This window comes from Alligator sinensis, unplaced genomic scaffold, assembly GCF_000455745.1.
Source record: "Alligator sinensis unplaced genomic scaffold, ASM45574v1 scaffold479_1, whole genome shotgun sequence".
NCBI lineage: Eukaryota > Metazoa > Chordata > Crocodylia > Alligatoridae > Alligator > Alligator sinensis.
The window spans coordinates 1,562,569-1,581,679 of record NW_005842324.1 but is presented as its reverse complement, the minus strand read 5'-3'; the positions used below and the strand labels follow the sequence as shown (position 1 = coordinate 1,581,679).

The following is a 19,111-nucleotide window of genomic DNA, read 5'->3' as shown; positions in this document are numbered from 1 at the left end:
GTTGGTGATGTCAGCAGCAGAGCGGAGGGGGGGTAGCGAGCAGCAACCACTCTCAGAAGCCAGTGGTGGTAGCAGCAGCCAATCTCAGGGGGGAGGGGGGGCACATGCCCTCCATGTGCCTCTCCTAAGCGTCACCTATGTATTTCACTATGGTCTTTCTCCATCTCTGGCTCCTTTGTCATAATGGCTTTCCTTCATTTTCATTGCCTTCATTTTCAATGATTGAGATACAAGCTCCGCAGGGCTGTTACTACGGCTGCATGAAGCTTTCGTTGCAGAATTGATTCAGCCTATTTGGTGGCTGAATCTCCAAATCTGAATTGAATCAGGAGACCCTTTAATCTCTCCAAATCAAATCAGAACCCTCCAAATAGATTTGGAGAGATTTGATGATTTGGACATAGACACAGCTTTAAATGTTTTTTCTACATACCTCAAGGTACCAGGTGGCTCATGAATGCTGAGACGGGGCAGATGGAGTGTCCCATGGGAGCATGGGGGGGGGTCCCCAGCGTACTTGGCGGCAGACCCAGAAGTGAACCAGAAGCACTTCTAGTCTGCTTCCAGGTTCATTGTGGAGAGTCTGGGGGACTCCCCAGCCCCCGCTTCAGCAACTGGTGCCTCCTGGGTCTGGGGGGGCACCTAGGGTCCCCCCCATGGCTGATCGCCAATTCAGGGGAGTGCAGGGGGCGGGGGAGGGGGGCTGCATGCTTGGCAGCAGACCCGGAAGAGGACCAGAAGTACTTCCGGTCCATTTCCAGGTCCGCCACCAAGCACACAGAGGGCCCCCCCGCCATGCTCCATCCACCCCACCATCTCAGCTTTCACAAGCTGTGTTTGGTACCTCGAGGTATGTAGAAAAAACATTTAAAACTGTGTCTATGGCCAAATGACATTCTCTGAATCAGCATTGAATCATCAGATTTGGGTTTGGTTGAATCGAATCAGGACAGCGATACGAATTAATGAATCAAATCAGTGTCCCCTGAATCAGGCCGAATCTGAATCCGAATAGAATATGGCCCACTTCGCATGCCCCAAGCCACTTTATTTGCTGGTAAAACATTAGGCAGGGATACAACATGAGTACAAAATGCTTAGGCCCAGATTTTCAACTACTAAACAAGTGCTTTTGACTACTGTGGTCAGAAGTTGTACACTGAAGTACGAAATATGAAGTTAAAACTTCATTTAGTACTAAAAAGCATCATGCAGATGTGGTTCATGCAATAAGAAGGACATGGAGAGACTGAAAAGGCTAGGCCTCTTCACAAGAGGTGTAAGACTGAGGCCTATAAAGGTTGTAAACCTTTCAATATGTCTGCCCCTGTGCCTTCTGGCCCTGTGAGGACAAGCTGGGCTGAAAAGCACAGCTCAGAAGCCCCATGTCTGCCCACCCGCTTGCAGCAGAGTATGCGGCTCACAGCATGCAGGCAGCTGGCACAGGGGCTGCCAGGGTGTGGGGGAGGGCAGCAGCTGAAGTTCTGCTTTCAGTTTAATGGTTTTGCACCTGTTTTCATTATACTTTATTATTTTAGTTTTAAAATCTTTTATTTGTCTTCTCTACTGTAGGATTGGACTTTGCCTAAGAAGAAAAAATTCTCTAGTGTCAGCCCTGATAAAGCCCAGTAGATTGTTAAATATTTTTCAGCTTACAAAAGTCCAAGTATCTATCAGTTCTGTAATAAACTTAGACACTACTCTCCTGTGACCTACTAAGAGAACCCAAGTCAGATAACAAAACATACTTTAGCTTTAGCTTGTCAGATTGAGTTACGCCACCCAGTTCAATGAGCAGGAAGGCAGATTTTTAAATAAATTCTTGCTTTGTTTTGTTTTGCAAAAAAAAGGTATAGATAAATAAATAAATATATAGAATTAAAAAGAAGGGTGTATATCATTAGGAAACCTGCCATCTCTGGAATACAGGTAAATGATAAGCTGTACCTGGTGTTTTCCCCTGGGAAAGACATCCCTGCCCTCCCTCTCCCTCTGTCAATTTCTTCCCCTGCCATGCCCAGCTGCTCAGATGTGTCCAGAAATGCCAGCACTCAAGGTGCCCTCCTTGTACCCCACACGCACATGCAGCCCCCACCTTGGAGATGGCATGACTATTTCTTGCTTCTCACTGTTGTGGCTCTCTAGGGCAAGAAGGTGGCTTGCTAGGAGATGGGAGGCAGGCCTGGCTTAAAGGATTGCACCCTCCCTCTTCCCTTTTACCCTCCCCCACCACACAGCAGGCAAAAGCATTGTCCCTGTAACTGAGCAAGTGCTAGCACTCCCATACCTGCTCTTAAATGCTGTGCCTGTGCAGGATGGGAAGGATCTTTATTCAGTCTACCTGTTTTTCTGTTTGGAGCTGAACTGAAAACCAGGCAAAACCAGATAGAGTACAGAGCTGAGCCTTAAAAACTATCATGGAGAACAAAATTTTTAGTGTACCGGTTCTTCCCTAGCCTACAGTTTCCTAGTACAAATGCAGATTTTCCTCTGTTCAATTTATTCAAGAGCATTATAAAGGACCCAGATAAATGTAATAGAAAAAGAAAACACCAGCACAGCTTCTGAAGAAAAATATTGATCTTTTAAGTCCAGAATTCTTTGATTGTCTCATGGATAAAGACAAACCACAATTGTGGATAAAACCCCCCCAACTGATATAATTTATTCAAAGTTTTAAAAAGCTATTAAAGAAATTAAGCAGTGATAGAATATGAAATCAGCTAAGTGACAAAAAATAGAGGTACAAGCTTAAACAGTAATGCCTCAATAAAGTAACAAGAGTTTGGGTATCCCCTAGGTTTATATAAAGACTATTGGTACTCAATAGGTTTACAATTGACCTGGAAAAGGAAGTGAGTAGGGATATTGAACATTAGCAGTACAGGGTATGGGTCAAATGTATAGTTGTAGCCACTTCACAAGAGAATAAGCTGCTGCTGTTGCTCACAGGCAACAGCTGCTTTCTTGTAACTGTCACATCTTCATGATCCTGTAGGTATACGATCACCCAAACTTTGACCCTGGATGAAGCAGTTAATGCTGCAGCAGTTTTCTTATAGTTGTGCAAGGACATTTGTATGTGGTTCTTGCATATTATATCCAAACAGGAATGGTTAAAATTAGTTAAGCTAACATCTGCCTTCTGTAAAAACATGGCAATTTACTACATAACTTAAAAATAATCTAAAGCATTTGATATACTGAAGGTATTATAAAGTAGAAATGTCAAATTTTGTCAGCATCACACTAGATCTGACCACAAATCAAACAAACACGGCCAATCTTTTAGCCTTTACACTGCACTTACATTCTAAAGGCAGCCACAAAAATATTACAATCAGCGTCAGTGCTATCTTAAAGCAGGGGTGTCAAACTCATTCAGCCTTGTTCCAGGGGTGTATTGCATGAGGCATCTGCTCTGGGACCATGCTGTACAGCCCCAGAATGGCCATTTCAGGGCTGTGCTGTACCTGTTGGGTGCTCTGCCACTCCAGGACATGTTTATGTTTATGAGGAGAAACTGGGAGGCATGGGAATTCAGCCTGGGGAAGCGAAGGCTTGCGGGGCGGGGCTGGTGGCAGCTTATAAATATATAAGGGGTGTGCACCAGGAACTGGGAGAACATCTGTTCACCAGGGCACCCCAAAGGGAAGACAAGGTCTAACAGTCACAAACTCCGGGAAGACCGTTTTAGGCTGGACATAAGAAAAAACTTTACTGTCCAAGCCCCCAGAGTCTGGAATAGACTTCCCCCGGAAGTGGTGCAAGCACCTGCTCTGGACACCTTTAAGACCCACTTGGATACTTATCTTGCTGGGATCATTTGACCCTAGCAGACTTCCTGCCCCTTGGGCAGGGGAGGGGGCTGGACCTAATGATATTGTGAGGTCCTTCCAGCCCTAATGTCTATGAAATTTATTAAATCTATGTACTGGAGCAGCTGCCATATGCAGCACAGCCTTGGAGCAGTGAAGTGGCTGCTGCTTACAGGACAGCCCCAGAGTAGGTGAATGGCAAGCGGCAGCTCTGCGGTTACGCTGTATGTAGTGGCTGCTTGGCTGCTCTACGTGAGAACTGGAGCAGGCACTGTGTGTGGGGCTATCCAGTGTACCTCACATGCTCCCTGTGGGTCTACTATGAGAATCACAGGCAGCACTGGGGGCTGGATGATAGAGCTCTGTGGCCCAGACCATACCTTTAGCACCCCTGTGTATAACTCCAAGGAATCCCTTGAATGGTTTTTGAAAAAGACTAAGTGTGCATAACCATCAGTCTATGAAATAATACTTCATCAAATGGGCAACAGGTTGCAATTGGCCAGAGAGTTTATGTACTAACTCAGGCTTCACAGACCCCAAACTCTCATGGTGTCTGTAACATACCAAGCATGTTTGATGGATTATATACATACACATCTACATGAACAAATCCTGGGGACTGGTCTTAGCGTATCATTTTGGGCAGTGGAAATCATGTCATCCATTGATTTCTATACTTGATTTGCAAGCAACCAAAATATTTGTCCTCAACTATAAGCCCTGAAAGCCATGTTAGTTCTTCCTCCCTTGTGACAGCGTTCTCTAAACTGTGCCTCTCAGAAGCATACTACAGTTTCTCTCTGTCATACTTATCATCCTTAGTAAAAAGAGTTGTTCAGGTTAAACTTTGCCAACACTTTCACCTGTGAAAATCTACTATCTTCAAACAAGTTAGTGCCAACTTTGTAACCTCTCTATAGGCATCAGTATGCTGTATAAGTGCAACTGATTGGATCTTTTCAAAAGAACAGAATATAGCTTAGACAGGGGGTGCTCCACCCTTGGCCTACAGGTCAAATATGGTCCATAGAGCCATGGTATCTGGCACTGGGGTTCACCCTGGGTCAGGACATCTGGCAGCAGAGAAGCGGTGGCAATTAATATTCCCAATCCTCCCCCACTGCCAAATTCCCAGGCCCCACATGGCTGGGGCTAGGCTGGGCCATGCGCATTTTTCCCACACAGCCAGACTAGGGACTGGCAAAGGAACCTCTCTCACACGGCCAAGCCATTTCTTCAGAGGCGGATTAAAGTGTACTGCAGCTCTGGGCAAACAAAATTGGAGGCCCCCTCTCCCCACAGGAACTGGGTTGCAGTGGGGGGAGGGGCCCTTTCATATCCTGGTGCTGGCGGGAGAGGCTGCATGGACCCTGCCAGGCTGGGGGTGGGCGCATGCCCGCCTCTTCTCCCTGGCCCCCTCTCCCCACTATGGCCAAACATACACACACAGAGGCACGCAATCTAATCTCTCTCACTCTCTGCACATGGACACAGACACAACCACATTCTCCCTGCCATGAACAGACACACAGATGTGCACAGTCGCACACACATACACAAAGGTGCAGAGATCCAGTGGCCCATGCATTACACTGCCTATGCATTCCCTCTTTCCTCCATGGCTGGATTAGGGCCGGGCTACATCCTCTCCTCCTGCAAGGCCGCAAGATTCAGCCTGCAGACAGACCAGGCACTGCCCATCTGCCCATCTGACCTTTTGGCTGAGCCAGTGGTGCTCAGCCAAAAGGTTGAGCACCACTGGCTTAGACTGTCTCAAGAAAAATAATGAGCATATCTTGGGTAAAAAACTACCACGTTTACACAGATCATTTTCAGAACAGAAACACATACAAATGAAGACTTGTTAATTGCAATCCAGGAATTCTTGGCAGTGGCTCTGCTTGGACTGAAAAACATTAGCAGTAAGCAGAGAGAAACAGAACTAGGATCACAAACCAGTAAAAATATTTTTTCTTATGAGTAAATGTAAATGTTAAGAAACGAGTTATAGAAACTGAGTTACAAAGGTAGCTTTGCAATGTTATCATTGACTTCTGTTCTTTTGACTGAAGCTTACAATAAAGAAATGAAGAGTAGAGTGTAATACTGTGCTGGGTTTATATGCATTATTAAAAATTTCTGAAACTAAATTATATAACATTTAAAAACTATTGTGCAAGGAAAGCAATGACAGGTACTAAAACAAAGTGCCTTTTTTAATTTGGCCAATTTGGCCATGGCCTGGCTTCTGAGAGAAAGGCAGCAGAGCAGACTGCCTCAAGAAGGGGCAGTGCTAGGTGGGCTTGGAGGGGCTATAGCCACCCCAAAATTCCCCACAGCCACCCCTTCCAGTGCTTCTGCCACCCCCCCACCCCCCCACCCTGCCCCTACCCAACTGCCCTGAGAAGAGGCTGGTGCAGCCCCAGACCCTGAGCCCACAGCAGGCAGCCTGCCCTCACCCCACGCACAAATCGGGGTGGCACATACCTCCTCCCGGGGGTGTGCGCAGTGGCAGGAAGCCACCCACCATCCTCTCTCTACCCCCTGTGGCTCTGTCAATTTGTCAAGGTCTCTCTGAATCTTAGCCCTACCCTCCAGCATGTCTACTACTCCTCCCAGCTTGGTGTCACCTGCAAACTTGCTGAGGGTGCACTCCATCCCATCTTCCAGGTAATTGATGAAGATATTGAACAAAACCTGCCCTAGAACCGATCCTTGGGGCACTCCACTTGATACCAGCTGCCAACTAGACACTGAGCTGTTGATTACTACCCTCCAAGTCTGATGATCCAGCCCGTTTTCTATTCACTTTACAGAACTTTTATCCAACCCATACTTTCTTAGCTTGCTTGCAAGGATGTTGTGGGAGAACATATGTGGTCAGAACAAGAGGGGTTACTATAAATACAATACAATAAATATATGCTCTTGGAGACATTCAGGCAATTGTCTAAGCAGTTAAGATTAGCTAATGCAAAGCTTGTAAGTTTGCAACCTGCAAGTGGAATTTGTCTGTCACAATTTAACCAAAGTGTTGAAACTAACTGTTTGCACTGATCATGGGCCCCCAAAACAAGCAGAACTATAAGATTAAAAAAACCTGTTAGATCAGCTAAAGGTCAAGCCATAACAAGATGTGACCACCTAATATAATTAGCACTTTCCAAGGAATCCAGGAATAAGAAACTAAGGGGTTGAGCTTGGGCAGGTAATGCTAATTTCAAACCTCAAAGTAATGTGGTGTAATTTGCTTATTGGGTGAACCCGAGTTCAGGCGGTAAGCTTTCATGATACTTTCTAACACTTTTGATCCCACAGGGTAACAGCTATAGGGCAAGATTGTGAGTGGCTCTAAAGCCAACAGATTAGCATAAAATAAGGTATAAAGAATCACATATGTCGGGTGACAAGCATGAAGGACAGAACAGAAGGACCATCACTGTAGCATGTCAAGTGATCAGTTAGAAGGACGGGACAGAAGGACCATAGCTGTACCAAGCCTGGACCCCGGACTCCCAGTGTGAGTGAGGACCGGATCCTGACCAAGGTACCTTCCCGGTGACCCCTTGGACAGCGTTGATCGGGGACACCTGACTTCACTGGAACAACTTGGCACAGAGGGACTGCCGATAATTTGCCAACCCCATGTGGGAACTCTTTGTCATTCTGTCTATCTATTGTTATCATTCACTATTAGCTCTTTATTACTGTACTATCTGTTTGTCGCATTAACCTTTCTATTAACTGTCGATCCCGAACCCAGCAGCCTCATGGCTGATACACTCACAGTGCCTAGCCGGCTTGTGACAACCATATCAAGAGTCTTGCTAATAGCATGTCCACTGCTCTTCCCACATCTGCAGAGCCAGTCATCTCATCATAGAAGGCAATCAGGTTGGTCAGGTATAACTTGCCCCTGGTGAATCTATGCTGACTGTTCCTAATCACTTCCTCCAATTGCTTAGAAATTGATTCCTTGAGGACTTGCTCCATGATTTTTCCAGGGACTGTGGTGAGGCTGACTGGTATGTAGTTCCCTGGATCTTCCTTCTTTCCTTTCTTAAAGATGGGCACTATACTTGCCCTTTTCCAATCATCTGGGACCTCTCCCAACCACCACCAAGATAATGGCCAGCAGCTCTGCAATCACATCAACCAACTCCTTCAGCACCCTTGGGTGCATCCATGTCCAGCCCCATACAGACTTGTACATGTCCAGCTTTTCTGCTTTTCTAAATAGTCCCTAACCCAGTGGTTCTCAACCTGAGGCCTCATGCAGCCCAGTCAGCACAGTGCTGCAGCATATATGACATCCTGTTAAAAAAAAAAAAGTAAAGATTGCCACCTGTAGTTTGTTCAAATCAGGGATCTGGTTTTCCCTATTCCCCACGGACAAATGCGGATTTGCCTCTTTTAAGGAAAAAACCATGGATTTTCTCTTTTAAAAAAGAGAAAAAAGTGGGAAACAGTGGATTTCCCCTTGCAGACTGGGAGAGTTCATCTTGCAATGGGCTGCGAGGGAGTGGGAGGAGGGCAATCAGACACAGTAGGTGCCATATGCATGGAGAACAGTTCCCACAAAGTAAGTCTATGTAGGGAGAAGAGTGGGGACAGATTGAGGCCCCCTTAATGAGGGAGGAAGTACGGCATCCCCTGCCCACATGGTAACAGCAAGGGGTAGAACTCCATACCACTGCTGGCGCTGGGCAGGCAGGGAACGCCTTGCCATGGTGATGCAGCCAGCATGGGGCTCCCAAGCAGTGGCACAGAGCCTCCCCACCCACCAGTGCCAAGTTCTGCTTGCTGGGCTGTGGAGGCCCCACAGGAAGGGCAGCAGGGCAGGAAGCCCCAAGCCCGTAGCGGGAAGCCCACATTGAACCCCCTCTTCCCTCAACAGGCTCTGCTCCAGCTATGCTGCCGGGGTGGGGAGAGACAGGGGAGGGGAGGGAGGAGCAGGAGAAGCTGGGCTCCATGCTCTGCTCTGGCCACAGCAACTGCTGTCTCCAGGTGCCAGCCAGAGCCCAGGTGCTGCAGGCCCTGGTTCTGGTCCCGTAGCCCTGGCAGCTGGGGGCTCCATCAGCTGTGGGGTGTGGCCCATATAACACACTGAGAGCTGCATGCATAGTCCACTGTGGCAAACAGGTTGAGAACCACTGCCCTAACCTGTTCTTTCACCACTGTTGGCTGCTCACCTCCTCTCCAAACTGTGCTGCCAGATGCAACAGTCTGGCGGTTGACCTTGCCTCTGAAGACTGAGGTTAAAAAAGCATTTAGTACTTCAGCCTTTTCTACATTATCTGTCTCTAGGTTGCCTCCCCCACTCAGTAAGGGACCCCACACTTTCCCTGACCTTCCTCTTGTTGCTGACATACTTGTAGAAACCCTTCTGTTACCCTTCATGTCCCTTACTAGCTGCAATTCCAATTGTGCTTTGGCCTTCCTGATTTCATCCCGGCAAGCCTGAGCAATATTCTTATACTCCTCCCTAATTGTTTGTCCAAGTATCCACTTCTTATAAACTTGTTTTCTGTGTTTTAGCTCACTGAAGAGTTCCCTACTAAGCCAAACTGGTCTTCTGCCATACCTGCTAGTTTTCCTGCACATTGGGATTGCTTGTTTTGCACCCTCAGTAAGGTTTCTTTGCACTTTCATTGAACAGTCTGGATACGGAGAGCCGCTGGCACAAAATCTGGTCTGCAGCAACAGTGTTCGAGAAAAATTTGGTTGTAGATCCGACCAGCAAGCTTGTGGGTTTCTGCCTGCAACTTAAATACTGGACCATGCTGAATCGCATTTGTACAGGACATGGAAGGTGTGCCTATTTACTGAACAAATGGGTCATCAAGGACTTGTTGAACTGCATATGTGGTGAGCAGGGCCAGACACAGGCATGGGTGAACAAGGCAGCCCCCCAGGACCCGGACAGAAAGGGGGCCTGAAAATGGTAATTTAAAAATTATCATCATCATTATGGCTGGTGAAGGGGGGATAATAAAAGTTCACCTGGGACTGCCAGGAGTCTAGATATAGTGCTGGCGGGGTAAGGTGCAGTTAATGAGCCACATTGCAAACTCCTGACCTGAACTTGAATATCATGAAGGGATTGAAGCAATCCACTTAGCCAATCCAGAGGTCATCAACGGGTTATCAAACCTCAACATACAACTTTTAATTAATTTTCATCTTCTCTGCCATTGCTTGCTCTAGCCATATGAAAGCAGCAGCAGTAAAGTTTCTTTAAAAAAACAACAAAAAACAGCTCTCTCGGACTCCTTTCCCACTCAGATGGGCCTCCCAGGGGATCCTGCCCATCAGTTCCCCGAGTCAGTCAATATCTGCTTTTCTGAAGTCCAGGGTTCTTACTCTGCTGCTTTCCTTCCTTTCTTTCCTCAGGATCCTGAACATGGTCATCTCATGGTTGCTGCTGCCCAAGTTACTATCCAGTACTACATACTCCACCAATTCTTCCTTGTTTGTGAGCAGCAGGTCAAAAACAGCATGGCCCCTAGTTGGCCCCTCTAACATTTGCACCAGGAAGTTGTCCGCACATTCTCCGAAAACTTCTTGGATTCTTTGTATGTTGCTGTACTGCCCTCGCAGCAATCCTAAAGACTGCCCTTCTAATCTTTAGGATCAGCCTCAAAGTAATATTTTTAAGTTAGTGATATTTTTCCAATATACCAGTTTGAAAATATACACTTTACTAAGGATAATTGAGGTTAATACATTTCTTTACTGGATCTTATAGGAGCTGCTAGTCAGTTCCAAATTCGGTACTGATATCTCCAGAATGCATCACTTCAGGATATCACCTCAGAGATTGCATCAAACTGGCTCAGAGTGGGAGAAAAAAAAAAGATACTTCCCTCCACAACTCATGGAGCTCACTGTTCCAAGCAGCCCTTTTATAAAATAACGAGCAATGTACCAAATTTCAAACAAAACCAAGCTTCAAGGAGCTACAAAGACATTTTTATAATAATTATAAACTTATGTTTCCAATACTGCAGTACAGTCTAATTAGGGGAGCTATACATTGCATATTTTTTGTGTGGCTCAGTTTTTACGTTTCCTATTACATTAAATAGGTCTTTGATTAAAATATTCTAATGAGTAGAAATCATTATAATCACCTATTCTACGTTATTTTAAAGCACTGAACCATGTTTGAATCAGTCTAGTTTAAGAGGTTTTTCTGTGTCAGTAAGAGTTAAAATGCAGATGAGAAAGTATGCTGCATCCTGACAAACAAAAAAGAAAAAAAAATTCAGGAAGGATAAAGAGGAAATTGGGTGAAGACGAGAGAACCCTAAAGCCCCCTCCAAACTAAGGGGTTAATATTTTCTACCTAGTCATCTTGAAAATATATGCAGTTACTTTACATACTTTTTCTTCCTTCCTTTCTCTGTCTTCCTTTATGTATCACACTATGGTTGTTTCATTCTTTCATTCTATTTCCAAACTATTTACTTTCCATTGCTACTCTTTCTTTCTTTAGTACCTCCTTCCTTCACTGCTGAAAAAAGGATAATCCTTCCATAACTATCTAGAAACTGGAAAACAATCTAAATTTCTTAAACAAGATGCTGCTCTAATTTGTCAATTGTTTAGCCATTTTAGTTGAGCAAATATCCATGGGAGATACTCACCCTCAGCTTTACTTAGCTCCAATGCCAACTGCTCTCTGGCTTTGGTCTCTTCACTGAGTCGCTCTTGCAGTTCCTCTTGACATTTGAGAAATTCAGTAGCCTCCTGCTGCCTTTTGAAGGACTCTTGCATGAGTTCTGTCTGTGTAATTTTAGCATGTTCAAGCTACAGCAGGAAAAATTATGAAGATTAGATCTTCCAAAGAATAATAAAAGATACCCAATTCTAAGTTTTGTATGCACAATTATTAGCTGTTTTAGGGCCTGATCAAAAGTTATGCATTAATTTCAGTAGACATTTTGATCAGATTTTTGTGAGCAGCTACTCAAATACTACAACAGAAAGACCAATTCAACAAACAGCAAAGCAAATAAAGATAGTACAGTATACACTATAAAACATATGACTAAATCCATGTCTTTGTACCGGAACTAGAAACTTCCTGGTTCAATGTCAGTTTACATTAGACTCGCCTTTATTTAAATGTTTTGCATTAACTATGTCTAGAAATATACTGGCACGATCCACTTCCTCAATACTTATATTAGACATCATACAAAGATGAAAGGATTTTAAAACAATCTTTTACACAAGAAACTTTCAACTTTCTTCTTCATAAGAATACAAGTAAATAAGAGGGTAGACATATGCAAATTTAGAATATGTTAAATTTTCCAATTCACAAAAGTAAAGCAACATTTGTTTTGAGTTGCTTGATAACTGGCCTAGTAAAGAGTGTTCTTATCCACAGGCACAGCGTGTAAAACTATTGCAGATCTGGCTTTGCTCTCCACCTCTACTTAGGTCCTTGCAGATTGACAGTACAACTCAGACACAGTATCCACTCAGATGTCAGTTTCATTTTGAACTTGAATTACATGCAATAACAATCTTAGGGTTTAAAAGTCTCTGTGGTGACTAAAAACAAATACAGGTCATGCTGATGAACTACTCTTTTTCCATTCCCTGCCTTTATTTATGATTTATCTACATTTTCAAACCATTTTACCACAAAAAACAAGGGCATAAACTCCATCATTAAAAAGAAAAGGAAAGTCATGATAATTCCATCACCACAATTGCAATGCATCTAAAAAGCTGTCCCAAGTCTCACATCTGTAGCAGTATAGAAGCTCAGAACATGCAGAGATGTAGGACTCCATTTGTCTGGTGGCACTCAAACGAAAGGCCATGAAGTGATCTTTTAAAAAAAAGCAGATTCAAATCTTTTCATTTACACACAGAAGTAATCCAAAGCTTAATTATATGGAATTATGCAATTGTCTACGGGGAACTAGACTCAGTTACCAGCTCAATGATCCAGGAAGTTCCTTCCACTCCTTTGCTCCTTGACCGTCAAGATCTTTGCTCTACTTATGTCCCTTACTGAAATAAACAAGTGCGAAAGGAAAATTTCATATTCCTGAATTTGTTGGAGCTGGACCAGCTACAGAAGCTTCTTATTTCTAGGGTTGTGTGGTATTTAAGTTACAAAAGGACATGAGAGATGTTTGCTCAACTTCAGAAAACAAATGAACTTACACCCTTGCTTTTATATTCTGGGTCTTGGCAGATGCCTGTATTATGGTCACTTCTGTGTGTTTTGCTAATATGTTCTGTGAAATTAACTCTCTCTCCAAATCCTTCAAAAAACAAAAAAAAAGCTGTTAATTTTTCACTGACTCCAGCTAGACTCATTAGTACAATTAAGGGTATCAAATTCCTTAAAATAGCCTGTCTGGCAAAAAGACAAAAACAAACAAACTAGATCAAACTAATGTTCTTACAATTGTTGCAAAATGGTTTAGAATCATTTCACAGAACATTATACACTAGGATACCTATTTATCGGTATCGGATTTGTTATCTAATCTCTAATGTTTCACTTTTCAAATTAAGCAAATTTAAACCATCCTTTAAAAGGCCAAATAGTGAATAAGTCTTCTATAGATTACATTTACGCTTAAAGGTCCACCATTAACTTGATACCTAATTTAAAACAAAAAAGTGAAAAGAAGATAAAGGACTATAGGTGGTTCCAAACCTTCCCACCTATTATTTGTGTGGCATTACAATCACATTTCATTTTTTAATATGTATTTTATGCCCTATACTGTTGTATGAAGTCCCATGCAAATAAAAAGGAAAATGTAACAACAAGCTTGCTATATGAGGTAAACAGTAAAAATAATTTACACAGATAAGTTAAATGCACACACAAAAACTGAAAAAGAAAAGATGTTTTTCCTGATACTTTTCAGTTACAAGTACAATGGAGTTATTATTCAAAATAATAGTAAGAATGTAATTTTAAAATTGGAAGCGCCCCTTTCACAAAACCACAAGAATCGAGATATAAAAAAACAAACCAACCAATCAACCCTACTTTCCCCAAAAACATTACTAGTCCTATTTAATTTAAATTATATAACAGTTCAGTTCTGTAAAGTTACAAGAATGGCTTGATTCCACTACATACCTAAAGCCCCAAATCTTATGCTAATTCTATTTCTTATGGGCCTGGTACTAAAATATATGAACAGAAGTCTGTAACTGTAACATGCTCTGCTTCTATACCCATTTCTAAAAGAATTTCTCAATTTTTCAGTTACAATTTTTAATTCTAATAATTTTCATAATTAAACCCTGCCACTGCCTATTAAACCATTTTATGAAAAAATGGATAGTAGTGGATGATGCAAAATAATCAATCCTATATTCACAAGACAGATGTTCAAATTCTTTCCCACTGCATTTTCTTTTCATTGTATAGCTTAAAGGCTGAACTTCCTTAAAAGCTATCATACTTACTGAATATGGAGGGGTAGGCAAAGAGATTTTAGAGATAACTCTTAATGTGTGTCCATTTTTTTTGTGGACCATGTGAAAAATTGAAGTATTTACAACTATAGAGTTATTCTCATCCAAGTGCTCAGTGAAGGGAAAAGGATTTGGTAAAGGCACACGAGATTCAACTTCACAGATATCTTCTTCTTGGTCTTCTGGCCACATACCACTAAATAAATTAGATTCCCAGTATGTACGGTAAGAATCCATTCCAGAAAATGCTGCTGGTGCTCTTCTCTCAACCATCAGATAGACATTTTGCACTGGCTAATTTAATTACAAAATGTATAATAAAGCCTATTTTTAACATTCTGAAAAAAATGGTACAGTATTGCTACTGACCATCTCCGACTTAAGATTGCTCCCCACCAAAAAAGGTACACATTCACTTGAGTAATAAAAATTTCAAGAAAGTTCCACGTAAGCATCAGGTATATCACCTACAGAAACCAGCTGAAGTCTGTAATTTTTCCAAGAATTAAAAAAAAAAATTAAAAAAAAAATCCTTCGGACATTTAAGCTGTAAGAACAACTTGAGTTTTTCAGCAACAGAAAAAAACCAGGAGGCAGGTAATTACCAAAGCAAGCCCGTATACTTTCAGTTTCAGAGCATATATGCTGCAGCGGGCAAGGTGGCAATCAGAACCTGGCAGCAACTTTTAATCTTGAGTGAGGCAAATCAATCAGAAAGTTTTTCATGGCATTATCTGACTTTATTTTTGGTCTCTTGAGTTAAACAGGAAGAGCTGCTTTAATTCAGTTACTCAGATAACGCTCTGTCCTACTAAGTACAAGATTTTTTGTTAATATCTTCCCTGAGAAAAAAAATTCAGGGCAGAGGGAGTAGCTTAACTACTTTACTTGTTTGTACACTGGCAGGTGGAATTTGAATCAATACGCCCACAAGGTAGCTTGCCTCAAAGGATTCAAATTCCAAGTCAGAGCTCCGAAAGACGGTGTTTGGAAAGGTTTAAAATAGCACTTTAAAGATTAGATCAGTTTTCCCCACTCCTTTAAAAACCAAGTTTATAAAAGGTCTTAATTTTTGTGTAGCATAATTAAATAGGGAGAATAAAATGTCTGCTTTGATTATGTTTATTTTATACTGTATTATGCTGAATATGCCACCTTTTCTATTGTTTACCTTTCCAATATCTTTTGGTTTGCTCTGCTAAATTTTGGCTTTTTAATATTCTCATATAGAATGGCTAATAAATATTAAATTGTAAAGAAACTCCATATAGGCCCTTTGTTAATGTTAGCAAAACAGATACTTCAACTAGCATAAATCAGAAGCCACATCATGCATCTACAGTTTATTCTAAAATAAGGGAACATGAACACTTGCGAAAAGTTTCCTGAGTGAACAGTTGGAAAATAGGGCTATGATTTATACTAGATACTGCAGAAAAATGTGTAAATAATGCACTTATATGTGAATCTAAGGTGACTCTGAATTCAAGACAACCCCCCAGTAATGAGTTTCTATACATGGGAAATGTATATATTTGTTATAATTTTCAATATAGAGAATTTAATTATTGGAAGGTTTTCTTTAATTCATCCCCCCACAACTGGAGGGAGGCAGTGGGGAGGGACCTAGTGTGGGGAAGTAGTGCAACTTGCCCCCTGATTGTGCCTGCCCCCTGCAGCCTCAGACCCATCCTGTCACCCCCACCTCCCTGTTTCCTCCTCACCCTTACTTTTTCTCCATACCCATTCTAGCTTGGGGCACTGATACCAATGCCAGCTCAGCCCAGCCCAGCCCAGCCCCCATAGCAGTTGTGCAGCTGCGTGCTACTGCTACTGGGTTGGGCAGGGGCCATGCTTAGTGCCCCAGGCTGTATCATACAAGGAGCCTGCCAGCATGGAGCATATGCAAGTGGGGGAGGGAGTGGGGCAATAGGAGAGCAGAAGCTGTGGGGAGGCGGAAATGGGGGGAGGGAGGGAAGTGCAGAGATAGGGGTGAGCAGGCACCAGGTACGACTATGGCGGGAGCTCAGGTAGGGGATGGAGCCTGAGCCACAGAACCTGCTGCCTCCCCAGCCTTGTACTCAATTCTAAGATGAAAGGCTCCCCACCATGTTAAATGTGCGGGGGGAGGGGAGGGAGGGGAATGAATCTTACAATCAAGTAAATATGGTGTGTTTTTTTTGTATAGCCAGGGATCCAGGTTTCCTGTTTGCCATGGAAAAACACTGTAAAACCCAGAGTTTTTCCTATTAAAAGAGAAAAATGCAGGAAAAGGTGGGTTTTCCCCTTGCAGGCTGACAGAGTTCCAGCCTGAAAGAGGCCAGAGGTGCCATGTGCATGTGCGCACACACACGTGCACAAGGAAGACAGGCAGCCTGGACAGCAGCTCCCACAGGTAATTCTGGGGGTGGGGGGCAGGGATTGAGGCCCCCATTAGTAAGGAAGGGAGTTGGGCAAGGCTGGAGCTGCTACCTGGCCAAGGTGGTGTGTGGGGTTTCGGGCCATATGTGGCCACAAGGCCCAGGCAGGGAGTGGGTTGGAGCTGTGGGCAGCAGGGGGAAGGGGTCTGGCTCCCTACCACTGCACACACTCCCAGGGCAGGGCATGGGGGGGCATGTGCCCCTCAGATTTGTGTGCGGGGTAGGGGCAGGCTTCAAGCTCCCTGCCCTGCTGCCCTTCCCCACTGCCTCCATGGCTCAGTGGGCAGGACCCAGTATGGCAGGGCAGAGCAGTGAAGGGTAAAGAGGCTTGGTGCTGCTGCTGGGAGCCCTGTGCCACCATGGCAAGGTGCCCCCTGCCCACCCAGCAGCAGCAGAGGTGGCACTGTGGAGTTGTGCCCCCCAAATGCTGCTGGGTAGACAGGGTGTGCCTCATCATGGTGGCTGGGGCTCCCGGCAGCAGTATCAAACCTCCCCGCTGTTCTGCCATGCTGGTTCTGCCCACTGGGCCATGGAGGCAGTGGGCAAGGGGGAAAAAAAAGGCAGCAGGGCAGGGAGCCTGAGCCCACAGCCTTCAGCCCACATCAGCTTCCTACCACAGACTCCACTCCAGCCATGCTGCCCATGGGGGATGAAGAGCTGGGCTCTGTGCTCGACCCCACACAACAACCAATGCCTCCTGCAGGCAGCAGCCAAGGCTTGGGTGCTACTGGGTGGGGGGGTGCAGGGAGCTGCGGATTACCAGCATATCAGGGCTGCTTAGCACCACAAACCATTGCGGGGTGGGGACAGCTACAGCTGGACCTGTGCTCTGGTGCATGAAGGGGGCAGGGAGAGCTCTGATTTTCCATGATAAAAAACCAAAAATCAAACACCAAAATGTATAGGTATTAAAATGTATTTTATTATAGTGATCAAGGCACTGGTAGGCTCCCAAATTGCTTTAAAAAACTGTAAATATATCAATAAAACATTGTGTTCAACTGATACCTATACATTTGGTGTTTCATTTTAATGGAGGGTTTGATCAAATGACCAGCCTTTCCAACCATATATATATATATATTTTTATGAAATCACAGAAAAAGTGCAGATTTTGGAGTTTTTAATCAGAGATGCTGCACAATTTTTTTCAGAGAATTTGCGATTTTTAAAACAGAGAAAACCAGTTTCCCTGCTTATAAGAGACCTGATTGTCAGGGATAAGCCTGCTTTTATGCTACATGCAACTGCATGATTTTGAAAATAATATCTTAACTATAAATACTATATATCAGTGGTTCTCAACCTTTGGTACCTTATGTACCACCTGCCGATCGATGCCGCAAAAGCAAAATCGGAAGTCCCACCGTGGCACTTTTGGTTTTGCTGCCGCAAGCCGAGTCCCACTTCTTCCTCGCAGACCATGGCTCGGGGCAAAGCAGCCTGCGCAGGGCCCATGTACCTGTCCCCTGGCACACTGATGCCAGGGAGTGGAAGCTACGGTGGACCGGATGCGGCGGGAGGGGCAGCAGCTGGAACTTCCTTCTGGCCCCAACAGGCAAAGACACCTCCAACCTGGGGGCCAGGCCAAACTCAAAACGTGGCACCCACGTACCCCCTGCCCGTGTCTCACATACTGCCAGGAGTATGTGTACTATGGGTTGAGAAACACTGCTATACATCTTAACTATGAGTGGCAGAGAACCTGCCAAAGCTGACAAGCTGGGGGAGGGGGGGGGGGGGAAGGAGAATAAAAGAACCATGGCATTTTTCTAGAGGATTGAGAACATAACATGGACTGCTCCAAACAATATAAATTCCTCCAATGGAAAATTCTTAAGAGAATTTTCACATAATTTTTTAAAAAAAACAAACAGATAGACATAGCAAGCAAAATGAAGGTAGGAATGTCTCAGCTGCTGTTAGAACATTGATGCAAAAGTTATTTCTAGAATATATTGTATTTCCTCACTTGCCACATGCCCAAAATAAAATGCACACCTTATTTTTAGAAGAAAGAATGTAGAAAAAAAGATTTTGAGTGTCATAGATTGTTTAACAGAGCAAGTCCTTCTGGAAACCAAGTGCCCAAGAAGTGTGGCATCCCAGGAGATGGTTTTGGTGAACTAGCAGACATGCTGCAGTGGAAGGTCCCAGAAGCACACAAGGGAAGCAGCAAGACTATTACTTCTTTGCTGTAAATACTAAATAGTTCTTTATATGGTAAGCTTCTGTAAATAATAAAGGGTTGTCTCTATACTGTGCGGGCCGGGAGCGACCCGAGCCCTTTTCCGTTGCTGCACGCGGTGTTACGTCTCAGCTCTGTATTCTTGGGCAACCCTGGTACAGGATGCAGTCTGTCTGACTCACAAAGGACTCACCCCCCCCCCCCCCCCCCCCCCC

The 19,111-nt window shown here is 44.0% G+C and overlaps 1 protein-coding gene across 1 annotated transcript in view; it reads right to left on the bottom strand.

Moving 5' to 3' along the window:
* LOC102372483 (A-kinase anchor protein 9) overlaps positions 1 to 19,111 on the bottom strand; it is a 125,361-nt gene that overhangs the window by 21,524 nt on the left and 84,726 nt on the right. The window contains exon 24 of the mRNA XM_025210002.1: positions 11,471 to 11,633. Coding sequence (XP_025065787.1) covers positions 11,471 to 11,633 — 163 coding nt within the window. The remainder of the gene's footprint in view (positions 1 to 11,470; positions 11,634 to 19,111) is intronic.